General features: G+C 34.6%; 1 protein-coding gene across 3 annotated transcripts in view; it reads right to left on the reverse strand.

Annotated features, from left to right (window-relative positions):
* The window catches only part of igsf21a (immunoglobin superfamily, member 21a), a 190,172-nt gene that overhangs the window by 54,194 nt on the left and 121,479 nt on the right, over positions 1-14,499 (reverse strand). For all 3 annotated transcript variants that reach the window (XM_032548854.1, XM_032548856.1, XM_032548855.1), the window contains one exon: positions 11,683-11,801. In XM_032548854.1, the coding sequence (XP_032404745.1) occupies positions 11,683-11,801 (119 nt within the window). The remainder of the gene's footprint in view (positions 1-11,682; positions 11,802-14,499) is intronic.

A 14,499-nucleotide genomic window follows, 5' to 3' on the forward strand; every position in this document is an offset into this window, starting at 1 on the left:
TAAAATTTATAAATGTTTGTTGTGAATGGAAAATGTGTAGGTCACCTTCTTTACTGCAAAGTGAGACGTTACATTTTATAGTTTAAGATCACATGACAAGAACATCCAGCCAACAACACAAACACATTGTCAGCTTGTTGAAAATGCTGGTTGTGAAGGAGAGTAACTCTGACAATGGTAAACAGCAGCAAATTCATTATTAACAGCTGTCTAAGTAAAAGTTACTGTTACGGCACTAGAGAAAAAGGGTGAGGGTGTTATGTGGTACCACTCTGCACAAAATCACATATGATAACTATAACTATAATTCCATTTGTTATTGCATGCACATCTCTTCTGAATTCCAATATGCTGTATTGGCCCTTCAGAGTTTTTAAGCAGCGTGTGACTCCAGTAAATGTGCACATGAAACTGTGGAACGAACTTGTTAACTTGGCACTCTAATTAATAAGGCATAAACTTGACTCCCTAAGCTCGTGTTTGGAACCTCTGACATCTGCAGTGCCACATTTAAATGTCACTCATCCCCGGTCTTCTTCATTAATTCATAATCATCCCTGCAATTTAAGCAAATAGTCCATGTTCGGAAAATTCTTGCGTTTGGGAAATGTGCTTTTATGTGATGAAGTTAAACCAGTTTGTCACATCACAGTCACATTTCAGATGTCAAAAAGTTTTGAACATAAAAAATGTTATCTATATGTATCCACTACCTGGTGAAATAATTTCGGGAAAATGCATGTTTTTCTTTTTTTGTATATAATTTAATGACCTTTTCCTTTAAGCATGTGTTTGTTAGAATTTTAAATATTTGCACTACATATCCACTGTGTGACAGCTGCAATCCCAGAAATTCACAGAATATGATACATGTACAGGATGCACATGCAGGATGCAGTTGATCAACATTATGTTAGGAAAACCTCAAACTCTCCAGTGGAAGGGTCGACCGCTTTCCTATAAGCTTTTGTGCAAACACCTACCATCTTTTCACAGTTACATTTTTGCTCAACTTCCTAAACAGTAATGACAGCATGTATAACACAATCTATAACTTCTTACTGACTTTAAGTTTTAGTGAAACTAGAATAAAATGTGTATACTAAATTGGTTACAGAAAAGAACTGACCTGTCTTGCCTTTCAGACGAACACAGACATTGTAATTCTGTGGTTTTAATAACCATCAATAGACACCAAGTGCAATTTAAACATTTTCATCTTCTCACACTTTCTCATTCTGTTTTACAGTGGGTGCTAAAATAGTAGAGCGTAAATGCAAATTCAACACGATTCAGAATTCCTCGTCAACGCATAAGCAATTAGGTTGCCAACATGTCACATCCTTATCCCTTTTTTTACTGTTCACAACTGCAGCTGCCAGGATATTTTTGAGTGAATTTCCCCCATGTTTATTTACACTCAGCTTTCTTAGCTGTAGGTGCCAATTCTGCACAGATAAACACTGTAAAGACAGCCACTCCAAAGTGATCTGAAAGTATTGTTTATTTGCTATTTGTTCCTGGATGTTCACATCTGGGCCTCCAGTAAAGGCTGACATTAATAATTTTATTAATAACTAAATGACTTTAGGTACTAAATCAAAAGGCTTTGAGTTAAGTTAGTTTCGGAAATTTTACTAAAAGAGATACGGAGCAGACATGGACCATGCTCTGAAAGGCGTTTTTTTTTTTTTTCTTTCTTTTACAACTCAATGAGCAAGTCAAAGCTGGTCATTGCTTTTTTCAGTTTTCACAAAATTTCCTGTTCATTGTATTTCAAGTGTCTAATCCTTGTTATAATGTGCACTTCAGTATAACTTAACCAATACATTGATCTCTGAAATAAATAGATTTTCAAAACCTGACAATGAAAATACATTCTAGCTTTAAGGCTTTTCAAAATCTCCTGTGAACACTGTATTACCAGGGAAAGATCATGGCTACAGTAGATTTTAAGATATTCAGTATCATATCAGAGATTACATCTTGCATACTTAAAAAGCATGAATTTTTGGTTTGAAAAAAAAAGCTTTTACATTGTATTCATTTTATTCACCATCTTGCCAAACATTATGCATAAAGTGAAAACTTTAATACATGAAACATCTGTCCTAGCATCCCTATGTCCAATTGTATGGGCAACTGCACCTATAGCGCATATCAAAAAACACAGAAGGGTGAATGTTATCAAATTTGTTTAAGAATATATTTTATTGTCTAACACCAAGCATGTCTGAAAATTCTGTTTTCTAGGTTTTTATATTCAATTTAAAGGAAGTAATTTTGTTTTAAACGTTAATTTAGCATTAATTTCCTATGGCACTTGTGCAATAAGACGACAGTCACTTGTACTCATCCAGCCAAGCGACTGCAGGAAGACATGCAGATTTAGGTAAGCAATGCAATGCAAGAAAGTTGAAAAATGTTCAACTTGTGTTGCTGTCTGCTGTCGCGGAAACCTTCACCAGTTGCTGCTGCTTGTCACACCGTGTGTCCAGCTCGTAACGTGCTACTATGAACTAAGTAACCCCTTGTGGGAGAGAGGGTTACTTCTAAAAATAGTAGTTTGATTATCTGCATCATGTAATATTAACACAATAAAACTTTCAGTTTAATCAGATGCATTTATGTTGACAACCTCTCTCTCTCTCTCTCTATATATATATATATATATATATATATGTATATACATATACTGTATATATATGTATATGTATGTAATTAAATCAACGTTTTAACATCTTGTGCCCTTGTCCTCTTAATGATGTGTAATAAGCTGCTCTGTATCAGCTAGTGTACACCAGATCTGGTTGTGGACTAACAAAATTTGACACAGTCCACATGTGTCAAATTTAACCTTTCTTGTCTTTGGTTTGCATCTGTTTAATACTTAATATTTTTCTCACAAAATCCCTCAAAGATATTTCTTCTTTTTATTATTTTCAAACATAAATTAGCTGTCTCATTCATCATGTTAATTATGACGGTTCTGAACATGTTTAGTGGGCAGAGACCTAACGTTTGGAACAGGAGAACACATTTTTATGTCCCATCTAGGCAACACCTGCCCACCCCCACCTATGCCAGAGCAAATACTTTTCCAGCAGGGTCTGTAATGAACACCAACCAAGCTGCTAAATGTGGGCTCGAAATTGGCAGGTGTTGCATCAGCTCTATCAGCTACGCTGGCACATGAGCTTTTGTAATTTTTATTCTCTATTCAAACAAAGCTTCACTATGGTGAGAACTTTTTGTATCAGAATGCGTGTGTGTGTGTTTGAACACACAAAGTGAATTTGTAGGCTTATTTTGCATAATTGACCAGGAATGTACCTTTAAGTGTTTCTTGGCACGTGGATGTATTTTTGAAATAGATGAGCTGCAGCTTCTATACAAACTGTGCAGGAATGACAGAAGATGAATTGTTGTGTGTGGTGTTATAGTTTTCTTTGAAGCAAAGCTACTGCGAGTATATCGACCTTGGATAGGTGTCCTGGATTTTGAAACCATTTTAGTGAACACTTAGTGCCACACTAGTGGGGTAAAACATTTTTTTAGCCATGTTAGATTCAGTTCCATCATATACACTCATCAGCAAGGATTTTGATCAGGCCCAGATCCACTGCACAGCATCCTACCCCAAAAGTACTTTGGCAGCAACAAGGAATTATATTTTGTAACAGAAAATGGGAAACACTGAGACTTATAGCAGATAAATGGATAGCAGATAAGTGGCCATCTATCCATTTATCTGCTATTATACAGATAGCAGGTGCTGGGATATCATACAGAAAAAAGAACACCCAGATTACACAAAATTCTAGAAGAAAATGTGTAAGAAACACAAAAGGGGTTTTATATACATATTCCATTTATACAAAAGGTTTTACAAAACATAACGTGATAAAAACAATCTTGGAAATGTACAGCACCTTATACTAAAGCAGTGTCTAATGTGCTAATTGTGAGCCTTAATTGATTAAGGCTCACAAGTCTGTAAAACACAACAATGACATACCTGAACTCCAAACATTCAAATCCAGAATTACCAATGGGATGAATAACATTTTCTATTCCTGTATGACTCTTGTAGGGTCGCGGTGGGCAACTGCAACCAAGCAGCAGTCCTTGTATGAGTTGCAGGGTACAAACAAACAGGACAAACGACCATGGTCATGCACACTTACACCAAAGAATGCCTTAGAGTTACCAATTAACCAAACATTAATTTTTATGGACTATGGGAGGAAGCCAGAATACCCGTTGAGAACATGCACATGTGAATAAGATGCAAATAACACAAAAGGGTATGGCCAAGACAAGAACAAAATGGAAGATGTATTTGTTGATTATTGAATTGAATTATTGTGTAACAATTTAATGTTGAGGTCAAAAGAGAGTGAGATAATTATTAAAGTCCTTCAGTGAAAGGTATTTTCTTTTACATGAGGTTGATTTCTTGTAGGAAAAATTTTGTTTCTTGGTAATCATTGTTGTTTTCTATTCTCGATAAATCTGTTTTAGTTTGAGTTTTGTGTTCATCTTCATATTTACTACAAATATTCTCAGCTTTTCCAAACCATTGTCCAATTGTTAAATCTCCATTTGTCTTGCAGCCCTTTTCTTCTCCTACAGCTATTTAGGATACCAATTTATCTTTTCTATGTGATATTGTTGTTTTTTCATTTCTGTTTGAATGTATCTTCTTCTTGTCTGTATTTGATTTTCCACTCCTGCGGTGTTTTTGTTTATAAATGAGGCTTACGTTTCATTACTTACCCTCCCCTCTTTCCTGCGAAATCCAATATTTAGGCTCTCTTCTAAATACTTGCCAGACAGTTGAGAGAATTTTTCTAAGCTCGTCTTTGTACCTGTCTTTGAACAGACATGCATATAAAAGGTTTTTTTTCATTCAACTTGCAGATTATTCATCTAGGTTTGGAAATCTTACAAGATCTTAGCTTCGTCATTATCAAACCCATAAATAGAGCCTCCCACTTTAAACATGGGACCTCCTGCCAATATTCGGCACATATATTCCTGTACTTTATCCCAGTCACGATTCCAGCTTCATCCTGTTTCATGTCATACATCAATGTGCCCCTGGACAAGGCATTTAACCCCAAGTTACGCATCAGCATCTTGATCCATGCACATTTGTGAGAAAATTAGGGTGGATTTGGCTAATGTTTATAGAGCTTTAAAAGCTTGCATGTCTAGTAAACTGTCTAGTATCTGATTAGTAAATTTATATAAATTAAGACCATTTATGTGTCAAAAAAGCAAAAACAGAAGAAATCTGTATGAGGGCAAATAGCTTTTCACAACAGTATAATGTAATATAATACAATACAATATAATAAATGAAAAAAAAAGACTAAAGCAGATATGAGAAAATAATATTTCCTCTTTCCAGTTTTCCTCCAGCTCCTCCTGCTCTTATTTCAATTCAAGTTTCAAAAAATGAGTACACTAGGAAAAAAATCGATTCGTTCCATACCCAGAAGCTGCTTTCTGGAGCTCCTAAACCTGAATTTTCTCTTTTCCCTTAAATTTATCGCCTGTCTCATATTCCTTTGTGCAGGAGTAAAGATGACTGTCAAATTTCAGACATACCATACTAAAGGGTCACAGAATCATAGACAGAATACTCAAACTAACTTACATTAACATGTCTTTTCTTCAGGTCTAAACCTAACATTATAAATGATGGACATTATTTCTTTAACAATACTTTATACTGGTAAATTTTACCAATAACACATAATTTTCTACATACTGAAAATTGGGCATACCAGCTTAAATAACTGATATTTTGATTTGAAAGAAGTAGGAATTAAGAGGAAACCGGTTATTAGATATTCACTCAGTTTACTTTGTACAAAACATATCGATATGTTGGGCATAGTCTGTTTCGCATGTTTATACAAATAGTCAGTATTTCTTTTTATATGCTATGAAATGAAACTGAGATATTACAGATGTCTTTTAGTGCTTTTAATTGAATTAATCATAAAACTGAACATTCTGTTACCTTGACCTAACAAAAAAATATCTGTCACATTTGGACAAGATAAGAAATAAATTACACTTATCATACTGATTAGTAATTATATCAAAGCTGACAAATTAATTTCACTCTCTTGCTTCTTGTAAAAGTTGACCTTTTCATTTAATGATGTTCATGTTTAAAAACTAAAAATCTAAGCCTTCTGTAGAAAATTCAAAAGAAACTGATAAGACAAGTAACATTTGACAAATTTGTCAAAAAATTTATTCTTTTTAATCTAGCCTGAAATGAAATTAATGTGTCAGAAAATTTGAATTATCATGCAAGGTGATAGTTAGGTAAAAAACAGAAAAACAAAGACTTTCTCGTCCTTCGGTACAATCAATGGTTTATCTCCAGAGAGTCAAAGCTGCTTTTCCTCTGTTGCCTCGTCTGTCATCCACACACAAAAGGAGGGACCTTAGTGGCAAACAGAGCGCAGGAAGTGATGAAGACATCTTTTAGTGAGGAGGAGGAGGGAGGAAAATGAAGCTCACACTTCAAAGCTTACAGATAAGCCACAAGGAGACTATGGGGGGCAACATGTTCAGAATGAAATGCGAAATATGAAATATATATGTTGGTGTAGGAACAAAACTGAAAAAAAAAAAAAAAAGAGCACTATCATGGTGATTCCCAAGCGATGGAAGAAAGACTTTTGGAACCATTTGAAGACATAACCCTCTGTTTTTTGGGCAACATTTTGATACGTGCTGCATTTCTTTGAATTTTCAGTCAAAACTATTCTAATTTTAGCTGACTATTTGGCAAAATCAACATTGACTTGACCACTGTTTGATAACAATCAAACATTATGTTATGTCATTATGTTCTGCCGTTACTGAAATTATGTTTCTTGAACGTACCTTGAAGTCAACCTTATGCAATTAAGGTGGCGCAAAAAAGAAGATGAAAATAATTAGTTATCTAATGTTACACATTAGCCTACATTGCCTTTTTTTTACATTTGAATTCCAGTAAAATAATCTCAGCTGATGAACACTGTATCAGGCCAATTTCTTTCCTTCGAGGTTTTTCAGGAGCCAGAATCTGAGCAGCAGCCATCTGATGCGTGTGTTTTTGTTTGCAATGTTAAATCTCCGGGTATGAAAACAGGCTTACTCATGAGGTTACAGCCTTGGCATGCACTGGCTACCCTGCTGATAAGCGCCTGGTGAATGTCAACTGAATGAGGCACTGAATGAGCTACAGGGTAAAAATGGCTTGTCATTAATGCGGCCTCAAATGAGATACAGTATGACTCCAAATACGATTTTCGAGTTCATGCCACAACCCAGTCGAAGCTAATTAGAAGTAAGATAGCACCAACAGATTTCACAGTTTGACAGATGAAGGTTTAAAATGTAGCTGCTACATTAATAGAAGATCTTGTGCTTCAGTGGGTTTTGAGAAAAAGTAACATCAACTAAAGGGGAAACAGAAATTCGCAGGCAAAATGATAACGGCATGACATACTGGTTAAAAAAATCTTTTACAGGGAATAAGAGATGCACTTCCTAACAGGTCAATGTTGGGTATCCTTGAGGAAACCCATGGGTTATTTGTTTTTGTTTCAGTTATTACCCCAGAGTTTAGTTCAAGACAGACCTTTAATAATTCATCTGTTCTGTTAATTAATTCCATTCTTTTTTTCTCTCAGTGGATCCAGAGACAAGATAATTTTGGTGAATTCTGAATTGCTCTTAATCAGCAGCAAAGCCTAACACTGGTGAAGGCAAGAAGCAAAACATGGCATAATGCTCTGTTCACCTTATCTCTGGCAGTGGTGTTATAGTTGATGTAAACTGCTTAATTTTGGCAGTTAATCTAATGTAAGGAAGTATATTGTATAAGTAAATGATTTTAATTTTATGTAAACTTGATATTTTTGACTTTTTCTATTATCCCACACTTACACACGTCTCTGAAAAGCTCCAAAGCTTGTTACACTATTCCAATTGCGCCTATAATCAGATTAAATGTATCTGTTTGCCACGAGAAAAGTGTGTCGAACATACACCTGAAAAAGAAACAAAATTGTTGCTCAACTATTCAGTTTTCATTTGTTACATATTAGGAACCAAGACAAATGTGGCTAAATAATGGAAATTTTAAGTGACCATGGAAAACCTTGCAAGTTTTTCCTGTCACTTGTCAAGTAAAATTCTTAACCTGCATATGGTCCAGCTGAAGATAACTTAAAATAACTTCTGAAATGGCTTAACAACACGGTTAAAAGAACAGCAGGCTTGATTACACATTTAAGGAACAAGTAAAGTAGTTATGTGCATAGCTGTTTTAAGACATTGAGTAGTTAGTCAAAAAAGGACATTTAACTAGGATAAAATACAGATACCAATCACACTGAGGAAGACGAACTTTGTTGTGTGGGATAATGCTTCCTAAAAAAGTCAAAAGCAAAAAGCAAACCAACTAAAATTTAATTTAAACAACTCTATACACAAATGGCACATACAGTAGTTCATCCATAAACTCCTTAAATTCTTTTTTTTGTGAACAAAAAAACAGTTTGCAGCCTACTATAATCTAAGGGCGTCATCCATTTGTCACTATTCCCATCCATTTCTAAACATGGAACTAAATGTACATAGCGTTTAATTAAAGATGTAGATCCATTATGTTAGCAAATCTGAGTTACACAGGACAAGAAGGCAATTAAGTCCGTCTACACCTTAAGTGCTCATCTCTGTATCTGGAGGATGTAAAGTAACAACCCTGCACCTACTGAAGGGCATCCTTTAAATTAACTCCTCACGCTTCACAAAAGGTTAGATGAAAAAATTTCTACACTTACGTGACAAGATGTTTAAAAACATGGCCATTAAGATCTTCTTTATCAAGCTGACAAGTCACAGGCAAACAGCCATTTAATACAGACAATAACAGGCTAAGGTGCCTCAGACAGAACACAATTCAAGCAGGTACTGGCTTAGCAAGGTCACTGCCACTTGTGGGGGGATAAATAACCTTTCATCTTAATCTTTGTAGCATCATAAAGGAATCACATCAAGTAATGACAAATAATGACTGGATCTTTACCACTCAAAAGGGGAATAGATTTTCTTTTTCCTGCTGCTAAAGGCTAAAATTATGGTCCTGGATTCATAGGGACTTGAAAATGACTTTTCTGTTATAACTATAGGCAAACTCTGAGTCTATTAGAAACATTTTTCAGATAAATGTTTGCTTTTTTTATTACTTAATTATTTACTTAAATCTTTGGCATTTTAACCTTTTTAATAAAATGATTAAAAAAACAACTATGAAACATTTATTCTTCCTGATTCTTTTCTGGCTGAAGAAAGGCATTTACATTTAAAATTATGAGCATGTCTCTTGGAAATACCAGGTGAAAAGGTCAAAACAATTGGAAATCAGTTAAGATAACCAAGACACATGTACATGCACACAAACATATAACAAATATTTAAAGATGACTTGTAGAAAGTCAGTTTTCTGCTCTACATAAATATTCATTTTCTTACAACTGCAAATAGGAAGAAGGTCAAATGGTCAAACCACATTGTGACATGTCTCTACTCCATTCCTCCTGTCCAGCAGACTGAGACTGATTCAACACCAAATTCAATCATTTAACAATGATTCTGTCCATCACAGTGTATCAGTATTTCCTCTGGTATACAATTCTGGTATTACTAAAGATACTTTTAGTATCTTTGTACCATAAGGCCTAATGGCATTTGCTAATATAGTTTAAGGGGGAAAAAAAATAGAAGGGAATAAAAAATAGATGACTTTTAAAACTTTTCAAGGTGAAGGACACCAGTTGATGTACCAAAGTTAATGTTTTTTATGTTTCAATGTTGGCTGACTGGATATCTTGGCAGGGGATTCATTAAAATGATAATTTGTATTTGTGAAACCCTTTAAAAATTAAAATACTCTCTGTGTACTGTTTCCTATTAATTAACTTTGTTCCTCTAATATTCTCTTTTTCACTGCTCAACTTTTCTCTTTACTTCCCACTGAACTTGACACACTAATAGGTTATGAATAATTCTGTTTCAGTTTAGACTGCAATTAGCCACAATGCCAGAAGCCATTCTTCTTTCTCTCTGTGGTGATTTAGGACCCAGCTGAGATAGGGCGCTACAGCTATCCCAGGACCACATCATTCACTTCAACCCACCCAGAACTGAAACAAGAAACAACTGAGTAAATCTCCTTTCATTGATAATAGGGGAGTGTAAAACAAAGACTCTGGAATGGTAATAAAAAGTGCAAGTATAAAGGCAGAGAGCTATTTAAATAAAAATTTATACATAATTTAAAAGAAGACCATGAAGTATTAGCCAGTTTTCAGGGTCACAAAATGTGATAATGAGGTGATATTATGACATGCTGTTTCTCTCCTGTGTTCCAGCTGAAAAAAATGCTAATTAGACAAAAGACCACATGGAGATTAGCCATTTTTTGTAGCTGGAATTGATACATCAGCCAAACCAAAAAGCTGTCACTAGGGAGACTAAAATACAATAATTACATTCAAGACTGAGCAAAAGCCAGAAACGTCCTCTCTTGATTGTAGTTAATTATAGAATTATTATCGTTAATTATGTCAACAGAAAAATGTTGGGGATATGGAAAAAATGTGTGAGGTTTAGTCAATAGTAAAACGCAGAACAACAAAGGTGTCGTCAGTGTCTGACAATGCAGACCAAGAGATTATGAACAGAAATAAGAAAGCAGTGGCTAAATAATGTCTAAGTGGGATTGATTTCTTTGTTCCAGCTGTTTTTTTCTATTTCTTTACTTTTGAGCTGATTTAAAAAGAAAAATCAATGATTTGTCTGAAACGTCATATTAAAATCACCATCAACGTAAGCAGTTTTAGTTTGCAAATACAAAATTATCAACAAAATAACTTAATATTTTCTATGTTATGCGGGGAATACTGGCAAAACAAACAGAAGCCAAATTATAGAAGGAAGAATAAAACACCATTCTCAAAATAACCCATGGATAAAACATTTGTGGCAAAAGTAATTTATTTGGTTCACCTGCTCGCTGTAGCAACATTAATTCCTTTCTGAAAAAAAAATTGGAACATCTTTTGAAATGAAATGAAGTCAGACTTTATTTGCTTTATTAGCACACTGAAAGATGTTTTATATAATCAGTCATTCTCATTCACACACACATTGATGATGGCAAGCTACTGTTTTTCTAAGACACTAAAATAAATAATAGTAAAAAAAAAACACCTACTGCTTGTTCTATTTTACAGAATTCAGACATGTTTAAGCTAACCATTCATGTAAATTGGGTTAGAAAACATTTACAAATTTTGTTTTTAAATTAAAATCAATACTCTTGGCAGACATACATACCACCAAACAGTTTTTACCTTTCAAGAACCTCATGTAAAAATTTAAAACTTCACGAGTGGAAAAAGCTGGGTTTTTTTTCTTCTGCCTTTGGGCTCTCACTTCCATCTTTGTCATACTGTTTGACCTGCTGGCTTTGAAAAATCCCTCTACATAAATTCAATGTTCCACCCAACTATTCTGTTTTGAAATACGTATATATTTCTCCTTGAAGCAAGAATCATTTCTGAAATATATAGTAGTCAATGCAATAATGTTACTCACACATAACTGTAAGAAAAACATCTCCTGAAGCCAGGACAACCTTCTCCCTCGTTGCCCGGTCATATATGCCCACATGGCATTCATAAGGCCCATTGTCTGAGATCCGTACCTCTGGGAGCCTGTAAAACACAAGAGAAACTCTATGAATTGATGAAAATCTAGTAATAGAAGAGAAAAAAAAGCATTTGCATGTTTGTTTAAGCAGATAAATATTCATAAATACAACACAACAAAATGCCTTAAAATAGCACAAAACAACGAGAAAAGAAAACAAGAAATAGGTTAGTCTGACAAGCCTAGAACCCAGTAGAGTTAATTTATTTCACTTTCAGATTTCTATGTGGTAAGGATTTGTGTGTCTAAAAACACATAAAAAAAACTGCAAATGTAACTGTTATAAGAATGTAATTTTGCTGTACCAAGGACTCCGTAAACTTTGTGTTGTCCAGCAAGACAAAGTTCCTCCTTGTAATGTCAAAGAAAAATGTTTCTATTGTAATCTAGAAAAACTGTCTTTTTAAATATCTTTGGTTTTGTTTGTAATGAAAATACTTATAGACACAAAGTACTAAAACATTTATACAATCAAAAATGCAGCTTTAGTTAAGCAAAAACATTTGTTGCATTTCTGCGAACATTATAAATATGTGGTATTAAGAGACTAGATTAGTCCTAAAGAGAAATTAAATGCTGTAATTCATACTACCTAAAATTTACTGAAAGAGTAGTTGTAGATGTGATTGATGGCTGTGGGAAAGAAGGATCTCCCACAGCAGTCAGTAGTACAGCTGACCTGATAAAGATTCTGAAGACTGTATGTTTTGAAGAGGATGCTTATGGTTGTTATTCATTCTATGAAGAATTGTTCTTTGCAAAATAATCTCCAGAGGGTCCAGAAAAATCCCTACAACACAAAAAGCTTTTTTGTGTCTGATTGTTGATCTCTTTTTAAGTCACTGCTGCTGATGCTTCTACCCCACAGAAGCTGGCAGACGAGATTATGGGGTGTGTAGCATCTTACTACATACATTGAAGGACTTAAGTTTTCTTAAGAAACACAGTTTGTTCTGTGCCTTCCTGTAAATAGCTTGATGACGTAGTAGTTCAGCAACAACTGAGTTGATGACATCACATGCGGTGTCGGGTACAGCTAGCCGTGCAGTGTATATAATTGTCAAAAAACCCTGATAAGATTTCTTGGTAAATAACATGGACAAAAACATACTGCTAAAAATTCTATATCAGGGCTGCAGTGAAAGCACTTCATGGTAGCATGTGTTGGTTCGTGGTGGAAAAGCACTGCTAACCTCCTCTGATTGTGTCACTGTTCTATAAATCTCTATCTTCTCACACGGATATGATCCTACTTCCACATCTCAGCAAAACACACAATATTGCATTCCCAATACTCTGGCTGGATCCTTGTTAGTGCTTGAAGATCATCCAATTTAATTGCCAAAGATCTCACATTGCCCAGAGTGATGGATGGAGGAGATGTTACTGCTTCTCTCCATTTCACTGCCTTGCACATCTGTTTTCCTGTACTAATATTCTGTAATGCAAATGGTCCGTCTTTCTGGAAATTTCACAATATAGAGTGGGGTTTTTTTGGCAAAATATTTACTCACAGTGGCCACATTATTTATTTGTTTGACCTGCAATTACTAAAATACTTTGCCACAGCTGCTTGCTAAATCAAAACTCTCACCACAGATTTTCTGATTCAGATTTTGAGATGAGCAAGACCACTTCATGAGTTGTTGTGCTTCTATTTTAGACAGTCATTTGCTGTGTTTTTTCTTCCTTTTTATGCTGGGAAACTAATGCATTACCCATCTTCTATTTTCTGGCAGAGAAAAAAGGTCCTAATCAAACCAAATGAAATTGATAATATATATATATATGACTCTTCAATCTAGTGAAAAGTCAAAAGACCAAAGAAAAAAGCGAAAGAACAACCCAAAATCATAACACTGTCCCCAAGCATAATTTGTATTTTCCCTACTGTATATGTATTTATGAGAAAAGTTCCATGAACCCTTGGACGTTACAAAGATCTTCTACCTTGTGGATTGTGTAAAGCTCTGAGATAGAAGCTTTAATTTGACTAAAGTAGCTCCTGTTGACTCTGAAAATTTAAACAAAACAGTAAAATTAGAAATCATTAACATATAGATTTTATGAAATCAAATGGGACATTATGTGTGTATTTAGTTTCTATTAAAATACCTAAACTTATATTAGCATAAATATTGTCAGTCTCTTCTCTCTAAGCATTCAGTCTTATCAGAAGTTGTGTGGTCATTATCACTTTCCAAAGGTCATTATTTAATGACCTTTGGGTAGATAATTTACCCTTCTAACGCTATAAAAAACTTAAATGAAAGGATTAATTTACTGAAAATTAAATTTCAGTAAAATTTTGCCTTCAAAGACATTTTGAATGTCTTTGAAGGCCTTTCTTGTTCTGCTTTTTCAAATGTCATTTGGAGAAAACCGTTTGAATAGTTATTTAAGTGTGAGAGCATACGGACGATCAGTTTTTTCAAAATAATTACCAGCTCATTATCTTCTCTTTATTTTCCATAGTGAATCAGTAACACGCCTTTTGTTTGCTTGGAAACTTTTAAACATTTGGTTGCATCTCCCTCCCTTCACCACCTGCCAACACCCTTTTTATGTTTTTTTTATACCTTTATTTTAAAGTCACTCCATGCTTTATTATCCACACCATTTTCTTCCTTTAAGAACACTTTATGGCTGCACAGTTTCCAGCACCTTTAAGTGCCTGCAAGTAGTGGCTTTTTCACAACTACA

Source organism: Xiphophorus hellerii, chromosome 20, assembly GCF_003331165.1.
Source record: "Xiphophorus hellerii strain 12219 chromosome 20, Xiphophorus_hellerii-4.1, whole genome shotgun sequence".
NCBI lineage: Eukaryota > Metazoa > Chordata > Actinopteri > Cyprinodontiformes > Poeciliidae > Xiphophorus > Xiphophorus hellerii.